At 45.5% G+C, this 20575-nt stretch overlaps 1 protein-coding gene across 2 annotated transcripts in view; it reads right to left on the reverse strand.

The window, feature by feature from the left end:
* The window catches only part of LOC115102282 (plexin-A1-like), a 305508-nt gene that overhangs the window by 259979 nt on the left and 24954 nt on the right, over nt 1-20575 (reverse strand). For both annotated transcript variants that reach the window (XM_029622073.2, XM_029622072.2), the window contains exon 2: nt 3183-4552. In XM_029622073.2, the coding sequence (XP_029477933.2) occupies nt 3183-4355 (1173 nt within the window). In that variant the 5' untranslated portion in view covers nt 4356-4552. The remainder of the gene's footprint in view (nt 1-3182; nt 4553-20575) is intronic.

Below are 20575 nucleotides of genomic sequence, written 5' to 3' on the forward strand. Positions count from 1 at the left end.
AACAACGGGCAGACATATTGAACACAGTCTCCAGTTCTTACTAGACCTCAGTGGCCCAGACAATGAACACACATTTGGTGGGAGTCTTGTTTATACACAGAGCAAAGGAACGCTGTTATGCATCCCAATGCTTCTCCTTCACAGCCCAAGAAGACGTGACACAGCTCCACACACCACCAAAGAATGCAGGCTTTACTGGCGGTGGCTCTGGTTAGTTCATTGCCACTGCTATGTTGCTATTTTATGTATTTTGAGGACATGCTGAAAGGCTCATTAGCAATGCTAAAACTGTTGTCTTTATGGACACAATACACAGCTTTTCAAATGAGCCCGCAGCTGGCAAGAAAGGTGACCCGTAACTTTCGGACTGTAAGTACTTCATTACAATGGACTGGCCATAAACTGGAAAGGAGGAGGAGTTTGAGTGAGCTAATAAAATCAGCAGCCGGCCACTTGGGGCCATTTTGGAATAGCTCCCTTCAAGATGGCGACGGCCATGATGCCCATATCTGTCATTAGCGGAGACAATATTACGTCTGTCATTACAGCGCATGACAAGCAGGCAGCAACCTCACACTCTAGTCATCTGTCTGTCAGTGTGCTGATCTACAGGCTGAAACTGTGTGTGTTTGAGCTGCAGCTTCTCTCAGCTGACTTCATTATGAATCTATCAGTGATGTGTTCCAACTGGAAGTGACAAAACATGTCGGAATCCATGACAGATAGTTCAAATGGTGGTCAAGACCCTCGTTATGGGTGTAAATGTCTTTGTGTAAAATCATCTCTGAGCTCTGATCAACAATACAGTGATACAGTCCAAGGTCATGCTAACGACCTGGAGAGGCTGTCTGGCTGTATAAAATCATCGTTATATCCCCATGACATGCCCTTGATCGATCACAAGCACCAGAGCAGATGGTAATAAAGGACAATCATGTACTGTATCTCATTTAAATATCATGCATAGTCTTACATAGTGACTCAGTCATGGTGGGCAGAAGAGAGACATCAAGTGTACAGTCTGACCAGCCTTACTCTTCCTGCCTGCCTGCCTGCCTGTCATATGCCTCTGTGTGCATCTCTCTCTCTCCCCCTCTCTCCCTCCCTCTCCCTCCCGCTCTCCCTGTCTCCGTCTCTCCATCTGTCCCTGTTTCTATTGCATTTGTTCCAATAGATATTCCAGCGCTGTGTTGGCGCATCCTGTGCGTGCTTTAAGCCACTGTGGTTTCGGAGAGAAGGTGACATGAATTGCTTGTGTGTGGTGTCAGTGAGGCCGAGGGGCTTCTGATTTGAGGGGGATTGTTAACGAGCACAATTGAATAACAGACGGTGAGGACAGGGCTACCTCTTAAATTGCAACCTATTCCTGACATAGTGCACTACTTTTGACCACTACTTATGCACATCATAGGAAATAGGGTGCCATTTCAGACGCAGTCCAAGTGAATAATGTACGAGCTGGACGAAGGGACGTCGGCGTGGTGTGTGTGTGTCGCTGGAGGAGCCTCGTCGGAGGGAGGGAGAAAGGGAGGTAATCCTTTCATCTGCACCAGTCAGACATGCTGCCGTTGTTACCTCAGTAGATTGCCCCCAGCCTGCCATTAGAATAGCCACGGTTATTACCATTAATACAAGCTAGAGAGCTGTCTGCTCACTGTCTGCCAAGCACCAATCACAGAGAGAAGACGCCCCCACTACTCCTCTCTCTTCTCCTCTCCACGGCCGTGGTAGGCTAGAGAGAGAGAGAGGGAGAAAGTGAGGGGGTGGGGAAGGGAGAGAAAGAGAGAGAGAGCGCGCGAGGAAGAAAAATAAAGATACAGAGAGAGAATACCCCACCCAGGTCCACGACACAGAGCCAGGCCCAGGGAGACGAGAGCTGCTTCAAGGCACAGTTAAACCCTGCTTTAGAAAAAATACTTCTATCTCACACCAATAATTTAACCTCACATCTATCTGTCCTTGTGCCCTAGCCTGGCCCTAGCAGAGGAAAACATATTAGACTATATAGGATTGCAACATGAGAAATGGCAGACTGACACTACCAAATCAAAATTAAATTAAATTGTATTGGTTGTGTACACAAATTTGCAGATGTTATCGCAGATGCAGTGAAATGCTTATGTTTCTAACAGTGCAGTAATACCTAGCAATAAAAAATAGACACATAATAAAAATTAAGAAATTAAGAAATATCAGAACGAGCAATATCATAGACTGGAAAAATAATGTATATTGTATTTATACTGTACATATAATGATGTGTTCTACATGTACACATTACCAAAATGACCCATGTTCAATGTACAAGCCACGGGAGAGATTCCTGTGTTCTGTGTATTTCCCCTGGCCTGTGAGAGGAAGAGAGGAAGCCCGCCTGCCTTTATGCCTAGCCTGGGTGATTAGGGCATCAAACATGCATGCTCACACTCACCCTCCCTGCGCCGACCTTCCCTCTGCCCCCGCCCCGACTCCAACCCCAGCCTGCAGCCTCCAGGCCAGGAGTCCCGTGGGGACAGGGGTGACATGCTAGGCCACAGACGCCAGCCTCAGGACTATATAAATCAATTAGAGCCAGGAGAGCGGGAAGACTCCCAGCTAACACAGTGACGGCCCGCACATCCCACACACCGGCCTAATGATGTGGCAACAACAACCACCAAAGGTGGGCGCATCCATAAAGAGACAGGAGGAGAGAGAGGATAGAGTGGGATGCTGGGAGAGGAGAGAGGGGGAGGAAAGGGCGGATAGAGGGAGGGTCAGAGGAAGAAAAAAGACAGACATCTCCACAGATATGTCTGCGATCTGAAAAGGCCTATGAGGTTAGCTGCTTCCGCTGTGACTCAGTTGATTGACTTGAGTTATTTGGATAGAGTTCTAACTCCAATGTTGTGGATGTGTGAGTCAGTGAGTGTGACTAATTGAGATCTAGCTGGGATGGGTAGGCCCCCGCAGACAGCAGCTCGCAGGAGGGCTGAATGTCTGCTCTCTCTACTCTCTACTCCCTACCCTACATATGCTCCAGTCCTCAGGGACAGACCGGAAGGAGTCTCTCTCTCACACACACTGGATTTAGGAAGATAGAAACGGAAGCATCACCCAGAAAGAGGTGCTTTACCAAAATACGTCCACTTCATCATCACAATAACCATCATTCATTCACACACAGTGAAAGTTGGACTTACTGAGTTGATGCAGGCTAGTTCCTTGTTGAGGAGCCAGGGCAGTGACAGTTTCCCCTCTCCCCTGTAGCAGGACTGGATACGCTCCTTGATCTTCTCCTTGATGCGGCGCAGCGTGAACAGGCACAGGGCTGACTCCTTGGGGGGCTTGGCCCGGTTCTTCTGGCCCTGGGCGAACACCGTGAACAGCACCTCGTCCTGCTCTGAGATGCCCAGCGATCGCGCCAGCTTGGTCCCGGGTCGGCTGAGGTAGGCGTCCTGCACCAGACGATACTCCACCCCGTCCTTGGTGCAGCCGATGGGGAACTCCACGTAGGAGTAGAACTTGGGGTCGTCCACGCAGAGACGGACGATCTTAGAGGTGAAGAACTGCTCCCCGCTGGCGTCGGGCGAGGTGAGCTGGGTATCCAGCTGCAGGGTCAGATAGTAGACAAACTGCTCGCTGCTGAAGCCATAGATGTAGTATATGTCGAAGGCGGGGAACTTGGAGAGCGTGTCCGAGGGGATCTTGAGCTGCGAGGAGACAAACTCGTCCTGGTAGACGAAGCTGAACATGTCGGCGTTCTCCTCGTTGGCCATCAGCTTGCGGCTGGAGAGCGTGGGGAAGTACTCTGACTTGCCGTCGATGGGCGTGCCCACAAACAGCTTGCCAGCCCCTCCCCCGCCCCCGGCCGCGTCTCCACCGATGACTACCCCAGACATGGTGCCAGCCTCGGCCACGCTGGACAGGTAGTGCTCCTTACGGTGGTGCGGCTCACCCAACTTGAACAGGTCGTCCAACCGAAGGAACTGGCAGATGCCTTGGGAGGTGCTGCCACAGGCGATCAGGCGGTTCTGACCGTAGTCCAGCAGCAGCAGCTTGTTGACGTTACTGGTCTGGGCCAGTTCATGGGGGCAGGATTGGACACCCGGAGGGGGATAACACTTCTCATTGTCCACCACAGGGCCTGTAACGTGGTTGCGGAGCTTGGTCAGGTTGCTGGACAGCTTGAAGATCCAGTTGACGGCTCCCAGATACACCTCACCTGTCTTGTTGTGGACCACCAGGTGTGTGAGCCCCCCCTCTGGAGGGGAGAATGTCCTGAGGTTGCTGGGAATGGTGGCTAACACCCCTGACAACAGGAGGAGGAAGGGTAGGAGAGGGCCTCCCAGGGATGGGGTGGGGTGGCAGATCATGTTGGGCTCTGGTAGGTGATGAGAGGTTCCTGAGTGTGTGTGTGTTCTTTTTCCTCTACTGAAGCTGTGGCTGACCTACGCCAGGCTGAAGGAAGGAAGGGAGGGGATGGTGGTGTAGCTCTGGCCTGGCGTCCTCTGGGCTCCGTGTCTCTGCTCTGTCGTCTATAACATCGTCCCCAGAGCCTCGGCCGCCAGCCCTGCGAACAGAAGGAAAAACCACATTAGGAGACAGGACCAGGGAACACTCTCTCCATATTGATTGGCTATGGTTTTAAAAGCTCTGCCAGCCACACAGAGCGGTGAGGGCAAAAAATTGTCATAATACATAAACATTCATTAATTACAGTAGGGCTTTAAGGGGAATCCTATACAACATTTAATGAGCATGTCAGGCTGCCAGTCAGAGCTATCACTAACTCAACACAGAGCATTAGGCTACATTAAGCATTAAGCATTTCACTGTACCGTGTGCACGTGACCAATAAACTTTGATTTAATTTGACAGACCATGGTGTGTCCTCATTTATATTCTACACACACTGACTGCATCATCACCATCACCTGCAGCACTGGAGCAGGCGGACATGCAAGATACAGCTAGAAAGACATCCCCTACTGGGTACTGGGATAGGACAGTTCACCCAATCACAATAAAGAATGACTTCGGTAAAGGTAAAGTGCCTTTATACTCAAACATAGAGAACTCTCAGTGCTGTCAGTATGGTCTGAATATAGAGGGGGCAGACTTTGTAAGAATACACGTTCATTTTTTCTATTGCACTGCTGTGTAATAGATGGAGCGAACACTATAAAAGTATCAGGATGAGAAATGAAATATTACATTGGAAATGAAGAACTAGGGTTGCAAAGGGAGGGTATATTACTGGTAACTTGAAGTTTTCCAGTAAACTACCAGAATGTTGGTAACTTTCATGTTTTTATTTTATTTTATCACATGACTAGTGGCCTTTTTGGGTACTTCAGATTTTCACAGGTGTCTGTAATTATCTCTGGCCCTCTAGCCTTATCGGATGTAAAATATACAAAATAATAAAATATTATGATTTTACAGTATAAAATAGAATGACAAAACTGTAAAACATTATCTTAATTATAAACCATCAACTTAAAGAAAATTATTGGTGTTTACTATGAGGTTTCTCGCATTAAATATCCTGATATATTTTTTATACACTTTTATTTATTTTACTATGTCAATATGTCTTTGTTGTAAATATGTTGGTGCCCAACTGGTGGCAGATGTGAAAAAAAGTGAATACTGTAGTTGGAAGAGTTGCCGATTTGATAGAAATAATTTCATTGCTGATAAGTTGCTTTTTTCATTTAAGTTAACTATTTTCTCTTGAACCATATTGTCTATTCACTAGAAACTCATGCACAATATGAGCACAGGTATAATAAATGAATAATATATATGAATATATATATATATTTTTTTAAGTTATTCAAGTATAAATGACCAAAGTTACCATAGATTACCATAAATGACCTGTTAATTACCTACATTAATTCCAGTAACTTAGCTTTGAAGAACAAAACAAAGAGGTTGACCGCACCACTCAGACCTTAAGGGGCCGCTTTAGGAGACCCTGTTACGTTCGCTCTCTCTCTCAACCCTCTCTTTCATCCTTCAGCCTCTCTCTCACACTCCAGGCCCAGACAGACAGTTAATAACTGCTTTCAACTCCCAGTCCCTGTCTTACATCAGCCATCACGATCTGCTATATGAACCCACTGTTCTACAGCCCATCAAGACAATGGGCACACTGTGTGATGGCTGCCGTTGGTGTTTCAGTCACAAAACCCATCGTGGTCTCAACTCTCAGCTCATTCACCACACCAAGCCACACTCACTGATGTAAATTAGAGCAATGAAAGGCTTCAGATCACACATGCATACACTCATATTCACACACACAAGCATGAATGCGTACCCATTATAATCACAGATCTGTGACTCAACACACAGAGGCAATGGTTCGAGTGCACTAGTCTGAGATATTTCTCTGTAAATGGAGACATCAAAATGATATTATATATACATCACAGGTGAATCTATCAGGTGCACAACTATGACAACATTCTGTCACTGTGACAAAAAAATAAACAATCAAAATGCCACACTAATTTGGCATTGTCCCTGAACCGTGATTGAATCTGAAAACTGAATATGTCAGTGCTTTAACTGAATTAGGACAAAAAACAGCTGGAAAACATTGAGTGAAAAGCAACTGTTTCATGTCTTGCAAAGAGATCAGCTAGCTAGAATATGAATTAGATTAACGACAGCAATGTTACTATTAAGATGTTTTAAGAGAAACAAGAGGGTCTGGATGAGAGACAGAGGTAGAAGAAAGGACGGAAGAGAGAAGTTTGAGTGGAAGAGGGATGGAAAAGGAGAAAACAGCATAGGAACTGAGTGGTCGTTACTCTTTATGGCAAAACAATTCCTTTTCCATCCCCGAGAGACGGAGGATGTTGATGATGGCTGCTCTTAGCAAGTCAGCCAGTCAGTCAGTTATTTAGTCAGCCAGCCAGCCAGTCAGTCAGTTATTTAGTCAGCCAGCCAGGCAGTCAGTCAGTTATTTAGTCAGCCAGCCAGGCAGTCAGTCAGAAATGCACCTGAACTCACAGGGCTGTCCATGGCAGAGGAAATGCAAGGCAGAATAAATTCATCAATGGGTTTGGCTGCAGAGAGCAGAGCAGAGTGGTTACCAGAGGAAGACTGAGGCAGGTTATGTTGTGGACGGACGGACGGCTCGGCTGGGCTCGGCTCAACCTGCCTCCTCGGATAATGGCCCCTGAGCCACAGCGCCAACACTGATTTATTGCTTGTGGCATATCAATTACAGCACCGGCCACAAAACTGGGGCCTCATACTTAAGCAAATTTATACACACTGCATCTTTAACATGTAGGTCACATCGGAGTCTGTATGAGAGAGGCAAGCCACAGGCAGCACCAGGAACACACCGCATATGATTTATAATTTCTATGATTTTATTTGGATCCCCATTAGCTATTGAAGAAGCAGCAGCTATTCTTCCCTCGGTCCACACAAAACATAGAACATGACAAGATACACCACACTAATGTGCAGGAACAGCAGCACAAATGTAAACTAAGAACACTATGACTAAAGAACAATATGGCCAATTTAAAAAAAGAACAAGAAACAGAAAATAAAGAAATGAATCATATTAAGAATAATGTGTGTGTGTGTGTGTGTGTGTGTGTGTGTGTGTGTCTCTTCACAGTCCGCGTTGTTCCTTGAGGTGTTGTTTTATCTGTTTTTAAAACTGATTTTATTGCCTGCCTGATGAGTTACCTGTAGCAGAGATGTCTATCCATCCTGTTCTATCGATGTTTCACAGATATGCAAACACACTTATGTATGCACACACATACAGTATGCACTCCCAAGCAACAGTATAAACATGAAGGCTACAGCTTTGTGTAGTCAGTGAAACATATACATACAGTCTGTTTCTCTAACAGGATGGACTAACATAGATGCACATGGAGGTGTAGGGTAAAGGTGCACTCAAGTCAACATTCTGACCCTCTCACATACATATTCCAAAATGAGGTTCTATGGCAGATTAGGGCCTGGCGATATGGCCAAAATATAGTATCACAATATTTTTCATATTTTTGATGGTATGACAGTATTTTATGTTTATGAATAATACATGTTCTTTATGAGTAGTGCATGACATACATTCTGAGTGATTTTAAATGGGGCTTTCCCACATTGTGATTGTTTTATACTGTTCAATGAAACTTCAAGCTAAAGTTAGTTTGATGAATAGAAACAAAGAACAGCACTGCATACTGTAATTGCATTTTGGTTCGTAAAACCACACATTTCATACATTTACATTTAAGTCATTTAGCAGACGCTCTTATCCAGAGCGACTTACAAATCATACCAAAATCATTCTACTGTAGCCTACCACAAAGAAAAGCACTGCATTGATCTTCTAATGTCGATCACTAGTAGGCCTACTGTATACTGTATATATTGATGGCTGTCAGCCCCATGACTTGATGTACTAGCTAGCTCATTGTATTCACTAGACCTGTGTGTCATTGTGATCCATGTGAAGTTTATTCGTTCAATGTTGTTTTGTATGCTCCTTTTCTTCAAAACCAATTGCCCTTTGGGACAATCAAGTTGAACATGAACTACTTTGAGTATTTTGTCTTTTTAAGATGAGAAAAAATACATTTGAACAAATCTGCAGTTCCATGACTAGGCTACTATAAATTATTTTCCAATCATTTTTATTATGAGGAATAAGAGCTGTGTAGTCTCAGCAGGCACACTACTCACTACACACTACTCACTACTCACTACACACTACACACTACATACTACTCACTACACACTACTCACTACACACTACTCACTACACACTACTCACTACACACTACTCACTACACACTACTCACTACTCACTACACACTACTCACTACTCACTACACACTACTCACTACACACTACACACTACATACTACATACTACTCACTACACACTACTCACTACGATTTTCCTCCAACATGGACTTTTTGGAGCACCATTGTAGGTAGTGCTGGCACCATGAAAATGTTTCAAATGAACTTGTCTCATCAGCACACATATTTGATGCAACGAGGGTAGAAATGTCTTATTTGGTCGATAGTAGACCTACTTACCAAGCCAAGCAGAGCTGTTTAATCGACATAGAAATATCCTGTGCTTTTTTTTATTTTGCGCATAGGTGCATACAAACACAGCTTGGCTACATTGTAACCGTGATGTGACCTCTGTTGCAGCTCGCATATGAAGCTCAGCTAGGATTGTTACTTCTGTGACCGAATGAAAACATTTCAATGTGATTTAACCCATTGATGTTGGGAAAATAGGTGGTAAAAAATGCAGAATGGTGTTAAATGGCTGTAGACAGCTTGGGGATTGTAACGATGTGCGCTGAGAATCGGGTATCAAGTCCAGGGAGTGAATGTATTAATAAATAAACGCATCATAAAACAAAACAAGAAACACGAACAATGCACAGACTTAACACTGGAACAGCACCAATAACGCCTGGGGAAGGAACCAAAGGGAGTGACATACAGTGGGATCCAAAATGACTGGCACCCCTGCCTGACTGGCAATGCACAAACAATACTTCAAATATATAAACAATATAATTAGAGAGACAAACTCAAAATGCCAACATGTGAAAAATACTGTACTTTATTCATGTTTCAATGGAACCCACCAAAATAATGCATTGATTTAATTCATTAAAAATCCATGTCCTCCAAATCAAGGTCTCACAATTATTGGCCCACTTAAATGTTATTGTACATCTACCAAAATTAAACAAGGAATTCAATTCCACGTATTTAAGTTTATCTAAGTATATTGAGCCATTGCATCACTTCCTGTTTCACTAGGGTATAAAAATGAGGTAACACGAATGCAATATCCCTTTGTCATCCAACACCATGAAGAAAAGAAAAGAACTGGCAGTTCAAACGAGACAGATGGTCGCAGACCTTCATAAATCTGGTAATGGCTACAAGAAGATCCACAAACTATTGAATATACCACTGAGCACTGTCAGGGCAATTATTTAAAAATTCAAAAGATATGGAACAGTGAAAAACCTCACAGGTAGAGGACGCAAATGCATTTTGCCCCCTCGGATAGGGAGGAGGATCGTGAGAGAAGTAACAAAATCCCCAAGAATCACTGTGAAAGAATTGCAGGCCTTGGTGGCGTCTTGGGGTCACCAGGTTTCAAAAAGCATCATCAGACACCACCTCCACAACCACAGGCTCTTTGGAAGGGTTGCCAGAAGAAAGCCCTTTCTGACACCAAGACACAGACACAAGCGCATCGAGTTTGCCAAACATCATTTAAATTATGACTGGAAGAAGGTGCTCTGGTCAGATGAGACCAAAATTGAACGTTTTGGTCAGATATAACATCGGCATGTTTGGTGTCAAAACAGAGATGCATACAAGGAGAGGCACCTCATACCCACGGTGAAATATGGTGGTGGGTCAGGGATGTTTTGGGGCTGTTTTAATTCCAGAGTTCCAGGGGCGCTGGTGAAGATTGATGGCATAATGAATTCAACCAAGTATCAGACAATCTGGTTGCCTCTGCCAGAAGGCTGGGACTTGGCCGTATGTGAACTTTCCAACAAGACAATTACCCAAAACATACCTCAAGATCCACACAGAAATGGTTCTGTGACAACGAAATCAATGTTCTACCATGGCCATCTCAGTCGCTGGAACTCAATCCAATGGAAAACCTGTGGGCTGAGTGGAAGAGGGCAGTTGATAAGCACAAACCCAAGAATGTGAAGGATCCTGAAAGGATCTGCATAGAGGAATGGTCCAAAATCCTTCCAAATGTGTTCCTTAACCTGGTCAAACATTACAGGAAAAGACTCCATGCTGTTATCCTTGCCAGAGGTGGTGGCACTAAGTACTAAATGAGGAGTGCCAATAATTATGAAACCTTGATTTTGGTGAAATGTATTTTGTATTAAATAATTGTATGATTTTGGTGGGTTCCATTGAAACATGAATAAAGTACAGTACTTCTCACATGTTGGCATTTTGAGTTTATCTCCATAATTATATTGTTTATATTTTTGAAGTATTGTTTGTGCATTGCCAGTCAGGGGTGTCAGTCATTTTGGATCCCACTGTATATAGGGAAGGTAATCAGGGAGGTGATGGAGTCCAGGTGAGTCTGATGACGGGCAGGTGCGCGTAACAATGGCGACAGGTGTGCTCCATAACGAGCAGCTTGATGACCTAGAGGCCGGAGAGGGAGCACACGTGAACAGGGATCAAATGTATTTCACAGATTGAGGCCTAATTAGGCCTAGTGATTATTTCTCAGTATCTACTTGCGAGCGGCCGAACATGCAGCTTTCTGCAAAGGTGTAAACCTTCGTAGGCTGATGGAAGGCTACTCAGAGTCAGTCTGCCTTACAGTGAAGCCTAATCAGACGTGCTCATCGTGGTTCTAACAGGCAACGTGTCCTGGTGTACACTGTTCAAATGATATGGAACAACACCCCGAGTGCATCAGACATGAAACAACGATACAAATGTAACAACAGCACAACAAAATTGATAAACCGTTTTCTTTTGCAGGGGCCTTGTCATTGCAACTAGTGTAAATGCACTGAACCACAATGGTGACACACGGAGCAAAGCAAAGCTTTCCAGTGGTCAAAACCATTCATCTTGAGGCCACGGGGGAGAGGGTGCAAAATGCAATCTGTTCATTATATTATATAGAAATTGGACATATCTATTTTAATACAGACAATGACAAATGACCCAATGGATCATGATAATTCTCTGGTAAAAAAGTGGGGGTGCACCCCTATTTTGAAAGTGGGGGTGCAGCTGCTCCATCTGCTCAATTAATAACTGTGCGTCTTGTGTGACAGGGGGCGGGGCTAGGTCTGTGTGCAAAACGGCATGGCGTGAGTGAGAGAGAGCGGAGACAGGCGACTCAGGTTGTGGAGTAAACTATAAAAATGGACGGTACACAAGGCAGAGTAGCATATCACATTTAACAAACCAAACATGAAATTCCATTATAGAAGGTAAAGTAAAAACCCAAACTTGTCCATGCATCAATACAGGTATATAGTCAAATATGTTATACTGCCAAGCCCTTTGGCAGATGACAACAGGTTTAGCCAGATACTTCAACAAGATAGGACTTCTATTTAGAATGATTCTACAAGGCTTACAGAGAGTGAAGTAATAGTTCAAATAATGTTCACCTCACACTACTCTGGTGGCATTTCACAGGCTTCTGGGGTGAAGGAGGGATAGATGGAGTGAAAGAGAGAGAGGAGGGATGGGTGGAGTGAAAGAGAGAGAGGAGTGATGGGTGGAGTGAAAGAGAGAGAGGAGGGATGGGTGGAGTGAAAGAGAGAGAGGAGGGATGGATGGAATGAAAGAGAGAGAGGAGGGATGGATGGAGTGAAAGAGAGAGAGGAGGGATGGATGGAGTAAAAGAGAGAGAGGAGGGATGGATGGAATGAAAGACAGAGAGGAGGGATGGATGGAGTGAAAGAGAGAGAGGGATGGATGGAGTAAAAGACAGAGAGGAGGGATGGATGGAGTAAAATACAGAGAGGAGGGATGGATGGAGTAAAAGAGAGAGAGGAGGGATGGATGGATGGAGTAAAAGACAGAGAGGAGGGATGGATGGAGTGAAAGACAGAGAGGAGGGATGGATGGAGTGAAAGACAGAGAGGAGGGATGGATGGAGTGAAAGACAGAGAGGAGGGATGGATGGAGTAAAAGAGAGAGAGGAGGGATGGATGGAGTAAAAGACAGAGAGGAGGTATGGATGGAGTGAAAGACAGAGAGGAGGGATGGATGGAGTAAAAGACAGAGAGGAGGGATGGATGGAGTAAAAGAGAGAGAGGAGGGATGGATGGAGTAAAAGACAGAAAGGAGGTATGGATGGAGTGAAAGACAGAGAGGAGGGATGGATGGAGTAAAAGACAGAGAGGAGGGATGGATGGAGTGAAAGACAGAGAGGAGGGATGGATGGAGTGAAAGAGAGAGAGGAGGGATGGATGGAGTAAAAGACAGAGAGGAGGGATGGATGGAGTAAAAGAGAGAGAGGAGGGATGGATGGAGTAAAAGACAGAGAGGAGGTATGGATGGAGTGAAAGACAGAGAGGAGGGATGGATGGAGTGAAAGACAGAGAGGAGGGATGGATGGAGTAAAAGACAGAGAGGAGGGATGGATGGAGTGAAAGACAGAGAGGAGGGATGGATGGAGTGAAAGACAGAGAGGAGGGATGAATGGAGTAAAAGAGAGAGAGGAGGGATGGATGGAGTGAAAGACCGAGAGGAGGGATGGATGGAGTAAAAGACAGAGAGGAGGGATGAATGGAGTAAAAGAGAGAGAGGAGGGATGGATGGAGTGAAAGTCCGAGAGGAGGGATGGATGGAGTAAAAGACAGAGAGGAGGGGGATTGAGGAAAAGACAGTGAGATTGGTCAGAAAACATTGCCCAGCTTCCCAGCTGCAATACTAATATGAAAACAGGGCCAAGCCTCTCAATCCAGACCAGAAAAATCCATCATAACAGGAGATTGTTTCCGATGAGAAGGCAGAATCACCATATCAGCAGCAAAACACAAGTCAATCTGGCATGAAAGTCCTAAAGTAACGAGTGCAGCGGTTTAGCAGGATGAGGTCGGGCCAGAGACTCAATCAGGGCAGGGAGAGGGGAAGGCAGGGGGGGGCATGGAGGGGGAAGGCAGGGAGGGGGAAGGCAGGGAGGGAGGAAGACAGAGAGGGGGAAGGCAGGGAGGGGGAAGGGAGGGAGGAAGGCAGGGAGGGAGGAAGGCGGGGAGGGGGAAGGCAGGGAGGGAGGAAGGCAGGGAGAAGGCAGGGAGGGGAAAGGGCAGGGAGGGGGAAGGCAGGGAGGGAGGAAGGCAGGGAGAAGGCAGGGAGGGGAAAGGGCAGGGAGGGGGAAGGCAGGGAGGGTGGAAGGCAGGGAGGGGGATGGCAGGGACGGGGGAAGGCAGGGAGGGGGAAGGCAGGGAGGGGGAAGGCAGGGAGGGGGAAGGCAGGGAGGGAGGAAGGCAGGGAGGGGGAAGGCAGGGATGGGGGAAGGCAGGGAGGGGGAAGGCAGGGACGGGGGAAGGCAGGTCGACAGGGAGGGAGGAAGAAAGGCAGGGAGGGAGGCAGGCCGGCAGGGAGGGAGGCAGGCAAGCAGGGAGTGAGGGAGGCAGGGAGAGAGGCAGGGAGGCAGGGAGGCAGGCAAGCAGGGAGGGAGGCAGGGAGAGAGGCAGGGAGGCAGGGAGGGAGGCAGGCAGGGAGGCAGGGAGGGAGGCAGAAAGGCAGTGAGGGAGGCAGGCAAGTAGGGAGGGAGGGAGGGAGGCAGGGAGAGAGGCAGGGAGGGAGGGAAGGTGACAGGGAGGCAGGCAGGGAGGGAGGGGGTCTTCACTGGAAAATAAAAAGCTGACAGGGACAAAGAGAGCAAAAAAAATACAACTGCCAAATATGCAATTATAATTTGGCAATTTTTACCCCTTTTTCTCCCCAATTAGTAATTACAGTCATGTCCCGTCGCTGCAACTCCCAAATGGACTCAGGAGAGGTGAAGGTCGAGAGCCATGCATCCTCCGAAACACGGCCCTGCCAAGCCGCACTGCTTCTTGACCCGCTGCTCGCTTAACCCGGAAGCCACCTGTACCAATGTGTCGGAGGAAACACCGTAAAACTGGCGACCGAAGTCAGCGTGTATGCAGAGAAGTCGCTAGAGCGCGATGGGACAAGGACATCCCAGCCGGCCAAACCCTCATCTAATCCGGACGACACTGGGCCAATTCATGCGTCTCCCGGTGGCAGCTGGCTGCAACACAGCCTGGGATCGAACTTGGGTCTGTAGTGACGCCTATAGCACTGCGATACAGTGTCTTAGACCACTGCGCCACTCGGGAGGACACCAAATCTGCAATTTGAGGATAAGGAATGATGCTCCTTTCCCAACAGTTTACATAGTTGTGTTGAAAAAGTTCAATGTAAAGGTTTAAACTCCCCCAAGTGGGAATATTTAACAGGATGAAGAGGCAGACAGTGGGCTGTTATTGTGTTCATTTACGGGGAGGGGATAGCGTGTGAGATGTGTGTATGTTTTGATAAGGTTTATGGAGTGTCTTGTTGAGGTGGAACAGATTGATATCGCTGTTAGGCTGGGAGGGGGGGCTCCTTGGCTGTGTGCTGACTGCTGTCTGAGGCCATAAGGGCATGGGGCCATACGGCTGTTAATAGTAAGGCTGTGTGGCTGACTGGCTGCCTGTGTGACTGACTGGCTGGCTGTGTGGCTGACTGGCTGCCTGTGTGGCTGACTGGCTGGCTGTGTGGCTGACTGGCTGGCTGTGTGGCTGGTTGTGTGGCTGGCTGTGTGGCTGGCTGTGTGGCTGACTGGCTGGCTGTGTGGCTGGCTGTGTGGCTGACTGGCTGGCTGTGTGGCTGACTGTATGGCTGCTGCTGTGGTCCAGTGTGCCTCTGCTCGCCATGCAAGGCACTGATTAGAACACTGCACTCCATTTATACTGTACTGCATTCCATGCCTGACACAGTGACCTCACTGACAGCTGCCCACACACACACACACACACACACACACACACACACACACACACACACACACACACACACACACACACACACACACCGATACAGACACACACACACACACACACACACCGATACAGACACACACACACACACACAGTTGTGTTTTTTCTAGGTCAAACAGGATTAGCGTGGACAAGCAGCTCTGCCCCGTCAAGGATACAATGACTCAATGGCAGTTCAATTCAGTTGGCCACTGAAGAAGCCAGACAGCCTCTCCATCCTGTACACGCTGTGTCACACACTCACACACACATCCAAAACACACAGGAACAGCTTCATGGGGTAACAGGTGCAGCTTACCAGACACAGTCACTCACAGTGATAAAAGGCGGGTGGTTCTGACAGAATCAGTGTCAGTATCTTAGAGTAACTATGTACAGTATTCATTTCAAACCTCCTGAGTTGAGGGATTTAAAAGGATCAAATATCCTGAACCAGACTGGACTCATGACCTCACGTCCACTACCAGTACATACTAAACACAGAACACTACATACTAAACACAGAACACTACAGAACAAACACAGAACACTACATACTAAACACAGAACACTACAGAACAAACACAGAACACTACATACTAAACACAGAACACTACAGAACAAACACAGAACACTGCATACTAAACACAGAACACTACAGAACAAACACAGAACACTACATACTAAACACAGAACACTACAGAACAAACACAGAACACTGCATACTAAACACAGAACACTACATACTAAACACAGAACACTACAGAACAAACACAGAACACTACATACTAAACACAGAACACTACAGAACAAACACAGAACACTACATACTAAACACAGAACACTACAGAACAAACACAGAACACTACATACTAAACACAGAACACTACATACTAAACACAGAACACTACATACTAAACACAGAACACTACAGAACAAACACAGAACACTACAGAACAAACACAGAACACTACATACTAAACACAGAACACTACATACTAAACACAGAACACTACAGAACAAACACAGAACACTACATACTAAACACAGAACACTACAGAACAAACACAGAACACTACATACTAAACACAGAACACTACATACTAAACACAGAACACTACATACTAAACACAGAACACAACAGAACAAACACAGAACACTACATAGTAAACACAGAACACTACAGAACAAACACAGAACACTACATACTAAACACAGAACACTACAGAACAAACACAGAACACTACATACTAAACACAGAACACTACAGAACAAACACAGAACACTACATACTAAACACAGAACACTACAGAACAAACACAGAACACTACATATTAAACACAGAACACTACAGAACAAACACAGAACACTACATACTAAACACAGAACACTACAGAACAAACACAGAACACTACATACTAAACACAGAACACTACATACTAAACACAGAACACTACATACTAAACACAGAACACTACAGAACAAACACAGAACACTACATACTAAACACAGAACACTACATACTAAACACAGAACACTACAGAACAAACACAGAACACAACAGACTAAACACAGAACACTACAGAACAAACACAGAACACTACAGAACAAACACAGAACACTGCATACTAAACACAGAACACTACATACTAAACACAGAACACTACAGAACAAACACAGAACACTACATACTAAACACAGAACACTACAGAACAAACACAGAACACTACATACTAAACACAGAACACTACAGAACAAACACAGAACACTACATACTAAACACAGAACACTACAGAACAAACACAGAACACTACATACTAAACACAGAACACTACATACTAAACACAGAACACTACAGAACAAACACAGAACACTACATACTAAACACAGAACACTACATACTAAACACAGAACACTACAGAACAAACACAGAACACTACATACTAAACACAGAACACTACATACTAAACACAGAACACTACAGAACAAACACAGAACACTACAGACCAAACACAGAACACTACAGAACAAACACAGAATACTACAGAACACTACAGAACAAACACAGAACACTACAGAACAAACACAGAATACTACAGAACAAACACAGAACACTACATACTAAACACAGAACACTACATACTAAACACAGAACACTACAGAACAAACACAGAATACTACAGGACACTACAGAACAAACACAGAACACTACAGAACACTACAGAACAAACACAGGATACTACAGAACACTACAGAACAAACACAGAACACTACAGAACAAACACAGAACACTACAGAACAAACACAGAACACTACAGAACAAACACAGGACACTACAGAACAAACACAAAACACTACAAACCAAACACAGAACACTACAGACCAAACACAGAACACTACAGAACAAACACAGAACACTACAGAACAAACACAGAACACTACAGACCAAACACAGAACACTAAAGACCAAACACAGAACACTACAGAACAAACACAAAGTCACCCATAACCTGCTATTCCAGTTCTTTCAAGTCTCCAATCAAATAAATGCTGAGAGTGCTGGATTGGAGAGTACCGGGGAAATGCTAGAAGTGACGTATCCTGGCCCACCTGGAGCTGACGTTTACTAGCCTTAATACCGGTGGAAAAGCACTCCTAAAAACACAGCAAACTGTGTGCCTCCATGAAGATTGCAGTGCCATAGTAAACTCAAGGCACTCCAAGGAGAAAGATATAAAAGACAATCACCAGCTCCTTCTACTCTGCTGTAAAGGAGAATGCCTAGCCTGGCTATTTCAGCCCTAAAAGCCCCGGTGCCTGACCTGCCAGTAAAAGGTAGAGTCCAGTGCGCGGGCTATCTCACTGCAGGAGGAACAGCAGCACCGTACTGCAACAACCGGAGGGTCTATCAACAGCCAACGAGACACGGAGAAGTGGACAGAATAGATCAAGCATTCTAGAAACCAACAGTGTAACACTTGCATTGTCTGCACCCACACTGTCCTCCACACCATACAGCATGCATTAATGTTGTTCCCAAATATGTGTTGTCATTGTTATGTTCCCTAATAACAAAGGAGTAGAGTGAGTCTGTGAGGTATAGCCATAAAGCAACCACCCTCATGCAGAACAGACAATGCCAACACTCTCTTCTCTTCTTATAGGGTAGTCTATTAGGTTTATGACAATGACCTCATTTTATAGCAGGTGTTATAGCGCCACAACACTCATAAAAATGGTTTCAATTGCACTGACTGAAGTCCAAACTAAGACAAATGCCCTTATTCTTCCCTAAAGGCTGGGTATCTATCCAGTTTCCATTTGTCAGATGTATGGCAGTGCTCTCTCTCTCTCTTTCTTTTTACCCTCTCTTTCTTTCTCTAGCTCCCTCTTTCTCTCCCCCTTTCTCTCTCTCTCTCTCTCTCTTTCTTTTTACTCTCTTTCTTTCTCTAGCTCCCTCTTTCTCTCCCCCTTTCTCTCTCTCCCTTTCTCTCTCTCCCTCTTTCTTTTTACCCTCTCTTTCTTTCTCTAGCTCCCTCTTTCTATCCCCCTTTCTCTCTCTCTCTCCCTTTCTCTCTCTCCTTCTTTCTTTTTACCCTCTCTTTCTTTCTCTAGCTCCCTCTTTCTCTCCCCCTTTCTCTCTCTCTCTTTCTCTCTCTCCCTTTCTCTCTCTCCCTCTTTCTTTTTACCCTCTCTTTCTTTCTCTAGCTCCCTCTTTCCCTCCCCCTTTCTCTCTCTCCCTTTCTCTCTCTCCCTCTTTATTTTTACCCTCTCTTTCTTTCTCTAGCTCCCTCTTTCTCTCCCCCTTTCTCTCTCTCTCTCCCTTTCTCTCTCTCCCTCTTTCTTTTTACCCTCTCTTTCTTTCTCTATCTCCCTCTTTCCCTCCCCCTTTCTCTCTCTCCCTTTCTCTCTCTCCCTCTTTCTTTTTACCCGCTCTTTCTTTCTCTAGCTCCCTCTTTCTCTCCCCCTTTCTCTCCCCCTTTCTCTCTCTCCCTCTCTCTCTCTCCCTCTTTCTTTTTACCCTCTCTTTCTTTCTCTAGCTCCCTCTTTCAATCCCTCGCTCTCTCTCCCTCTTTCTCTCTCCCTCTTTCTTTTGACCCTCTCTCTTTCTTTCTCTAGCTTCCTCTTTCTCTCCCTTTCTCTCTCTCTCCCTTTCTCTCTCTCCCTTTCTCTCTCTTTCACCTTCTCTCCCTGTCTTTCTCCCTGGTAGAAGAGGAAAACGACCCCTGATACAGGCTGAGAGCCTCCTCTCGACCGAGCAGTACAAGCCTAAACGGACCTACTCATTTTCTTAATAACACAATTGCCACACTGCAGTTTGGAGCCAGTTTAGATTATCTACGGCGAATTCCATGATAAAATCCAGAATATCGGGGCATTTTGAAGCACTTAAAATACTTAAGTGATTGTAGCTCCAGGGTCCTCTTTAGCGTACAGTCAAATAGAGGGGTTTCAAATCCCAGAACAGGGCCTGTGAGGGCAGCAGACTGTTTCCTGCTTTTCTAGGTTTGTCAGCACACATTCCTACTGCACAGCATCATCATGCTCTGTGCATTCTCCCTCCACTGGCCTATTTACTTAAGCGCGCGTGTGTGTGTGTGTGTGTGTGAGTGAGTGAGAGAGCTTATCTAGGTATAATGTGTTCTTTGTCCTGTCATCAGACAGCTAGTGCTGGTCAGAGATCAGTTCACTCAGTGTCAAAACATATACATATACACAAACCCATACATCTACACACACACACACACACACACACACACACACACACACACACACACACACACACAGAGAGAGAGAGAGAGAACATGAGGAGTAGGGCTGTAGCGGTCATGACATTTTGTCAGCTGGTTATTGTCATGCAAACTGTAATTGACTGTTAATTAACATCAACACGTTTAGCATCTCCTGGTCTCCATCAACACGTTTAGCATCTCCTGGTCTCCATCAACACGTTTAGCATCTCCTGGTCTCCATCAACACGTTTAGCATCTCCTGGCCTCCATCAACACATTTAGC

Source organism: Oncorhynchus nerka, linkage group LG20 (assembly GCF_034236695.1).
Source record: "Oncorhynchus nerka isolate Pitt River linkage group LG20, Oner_Uvic_2.0, whole genome shotgun sequence".
Classification (NCBI taxonomy): domain Eukaryota; kingdom Metazoa; phylum Chordata; class Actinopteri; order Salmoniformes; family Salmonidae; genus Oncorhynchus; species Oncorhynchus nerka.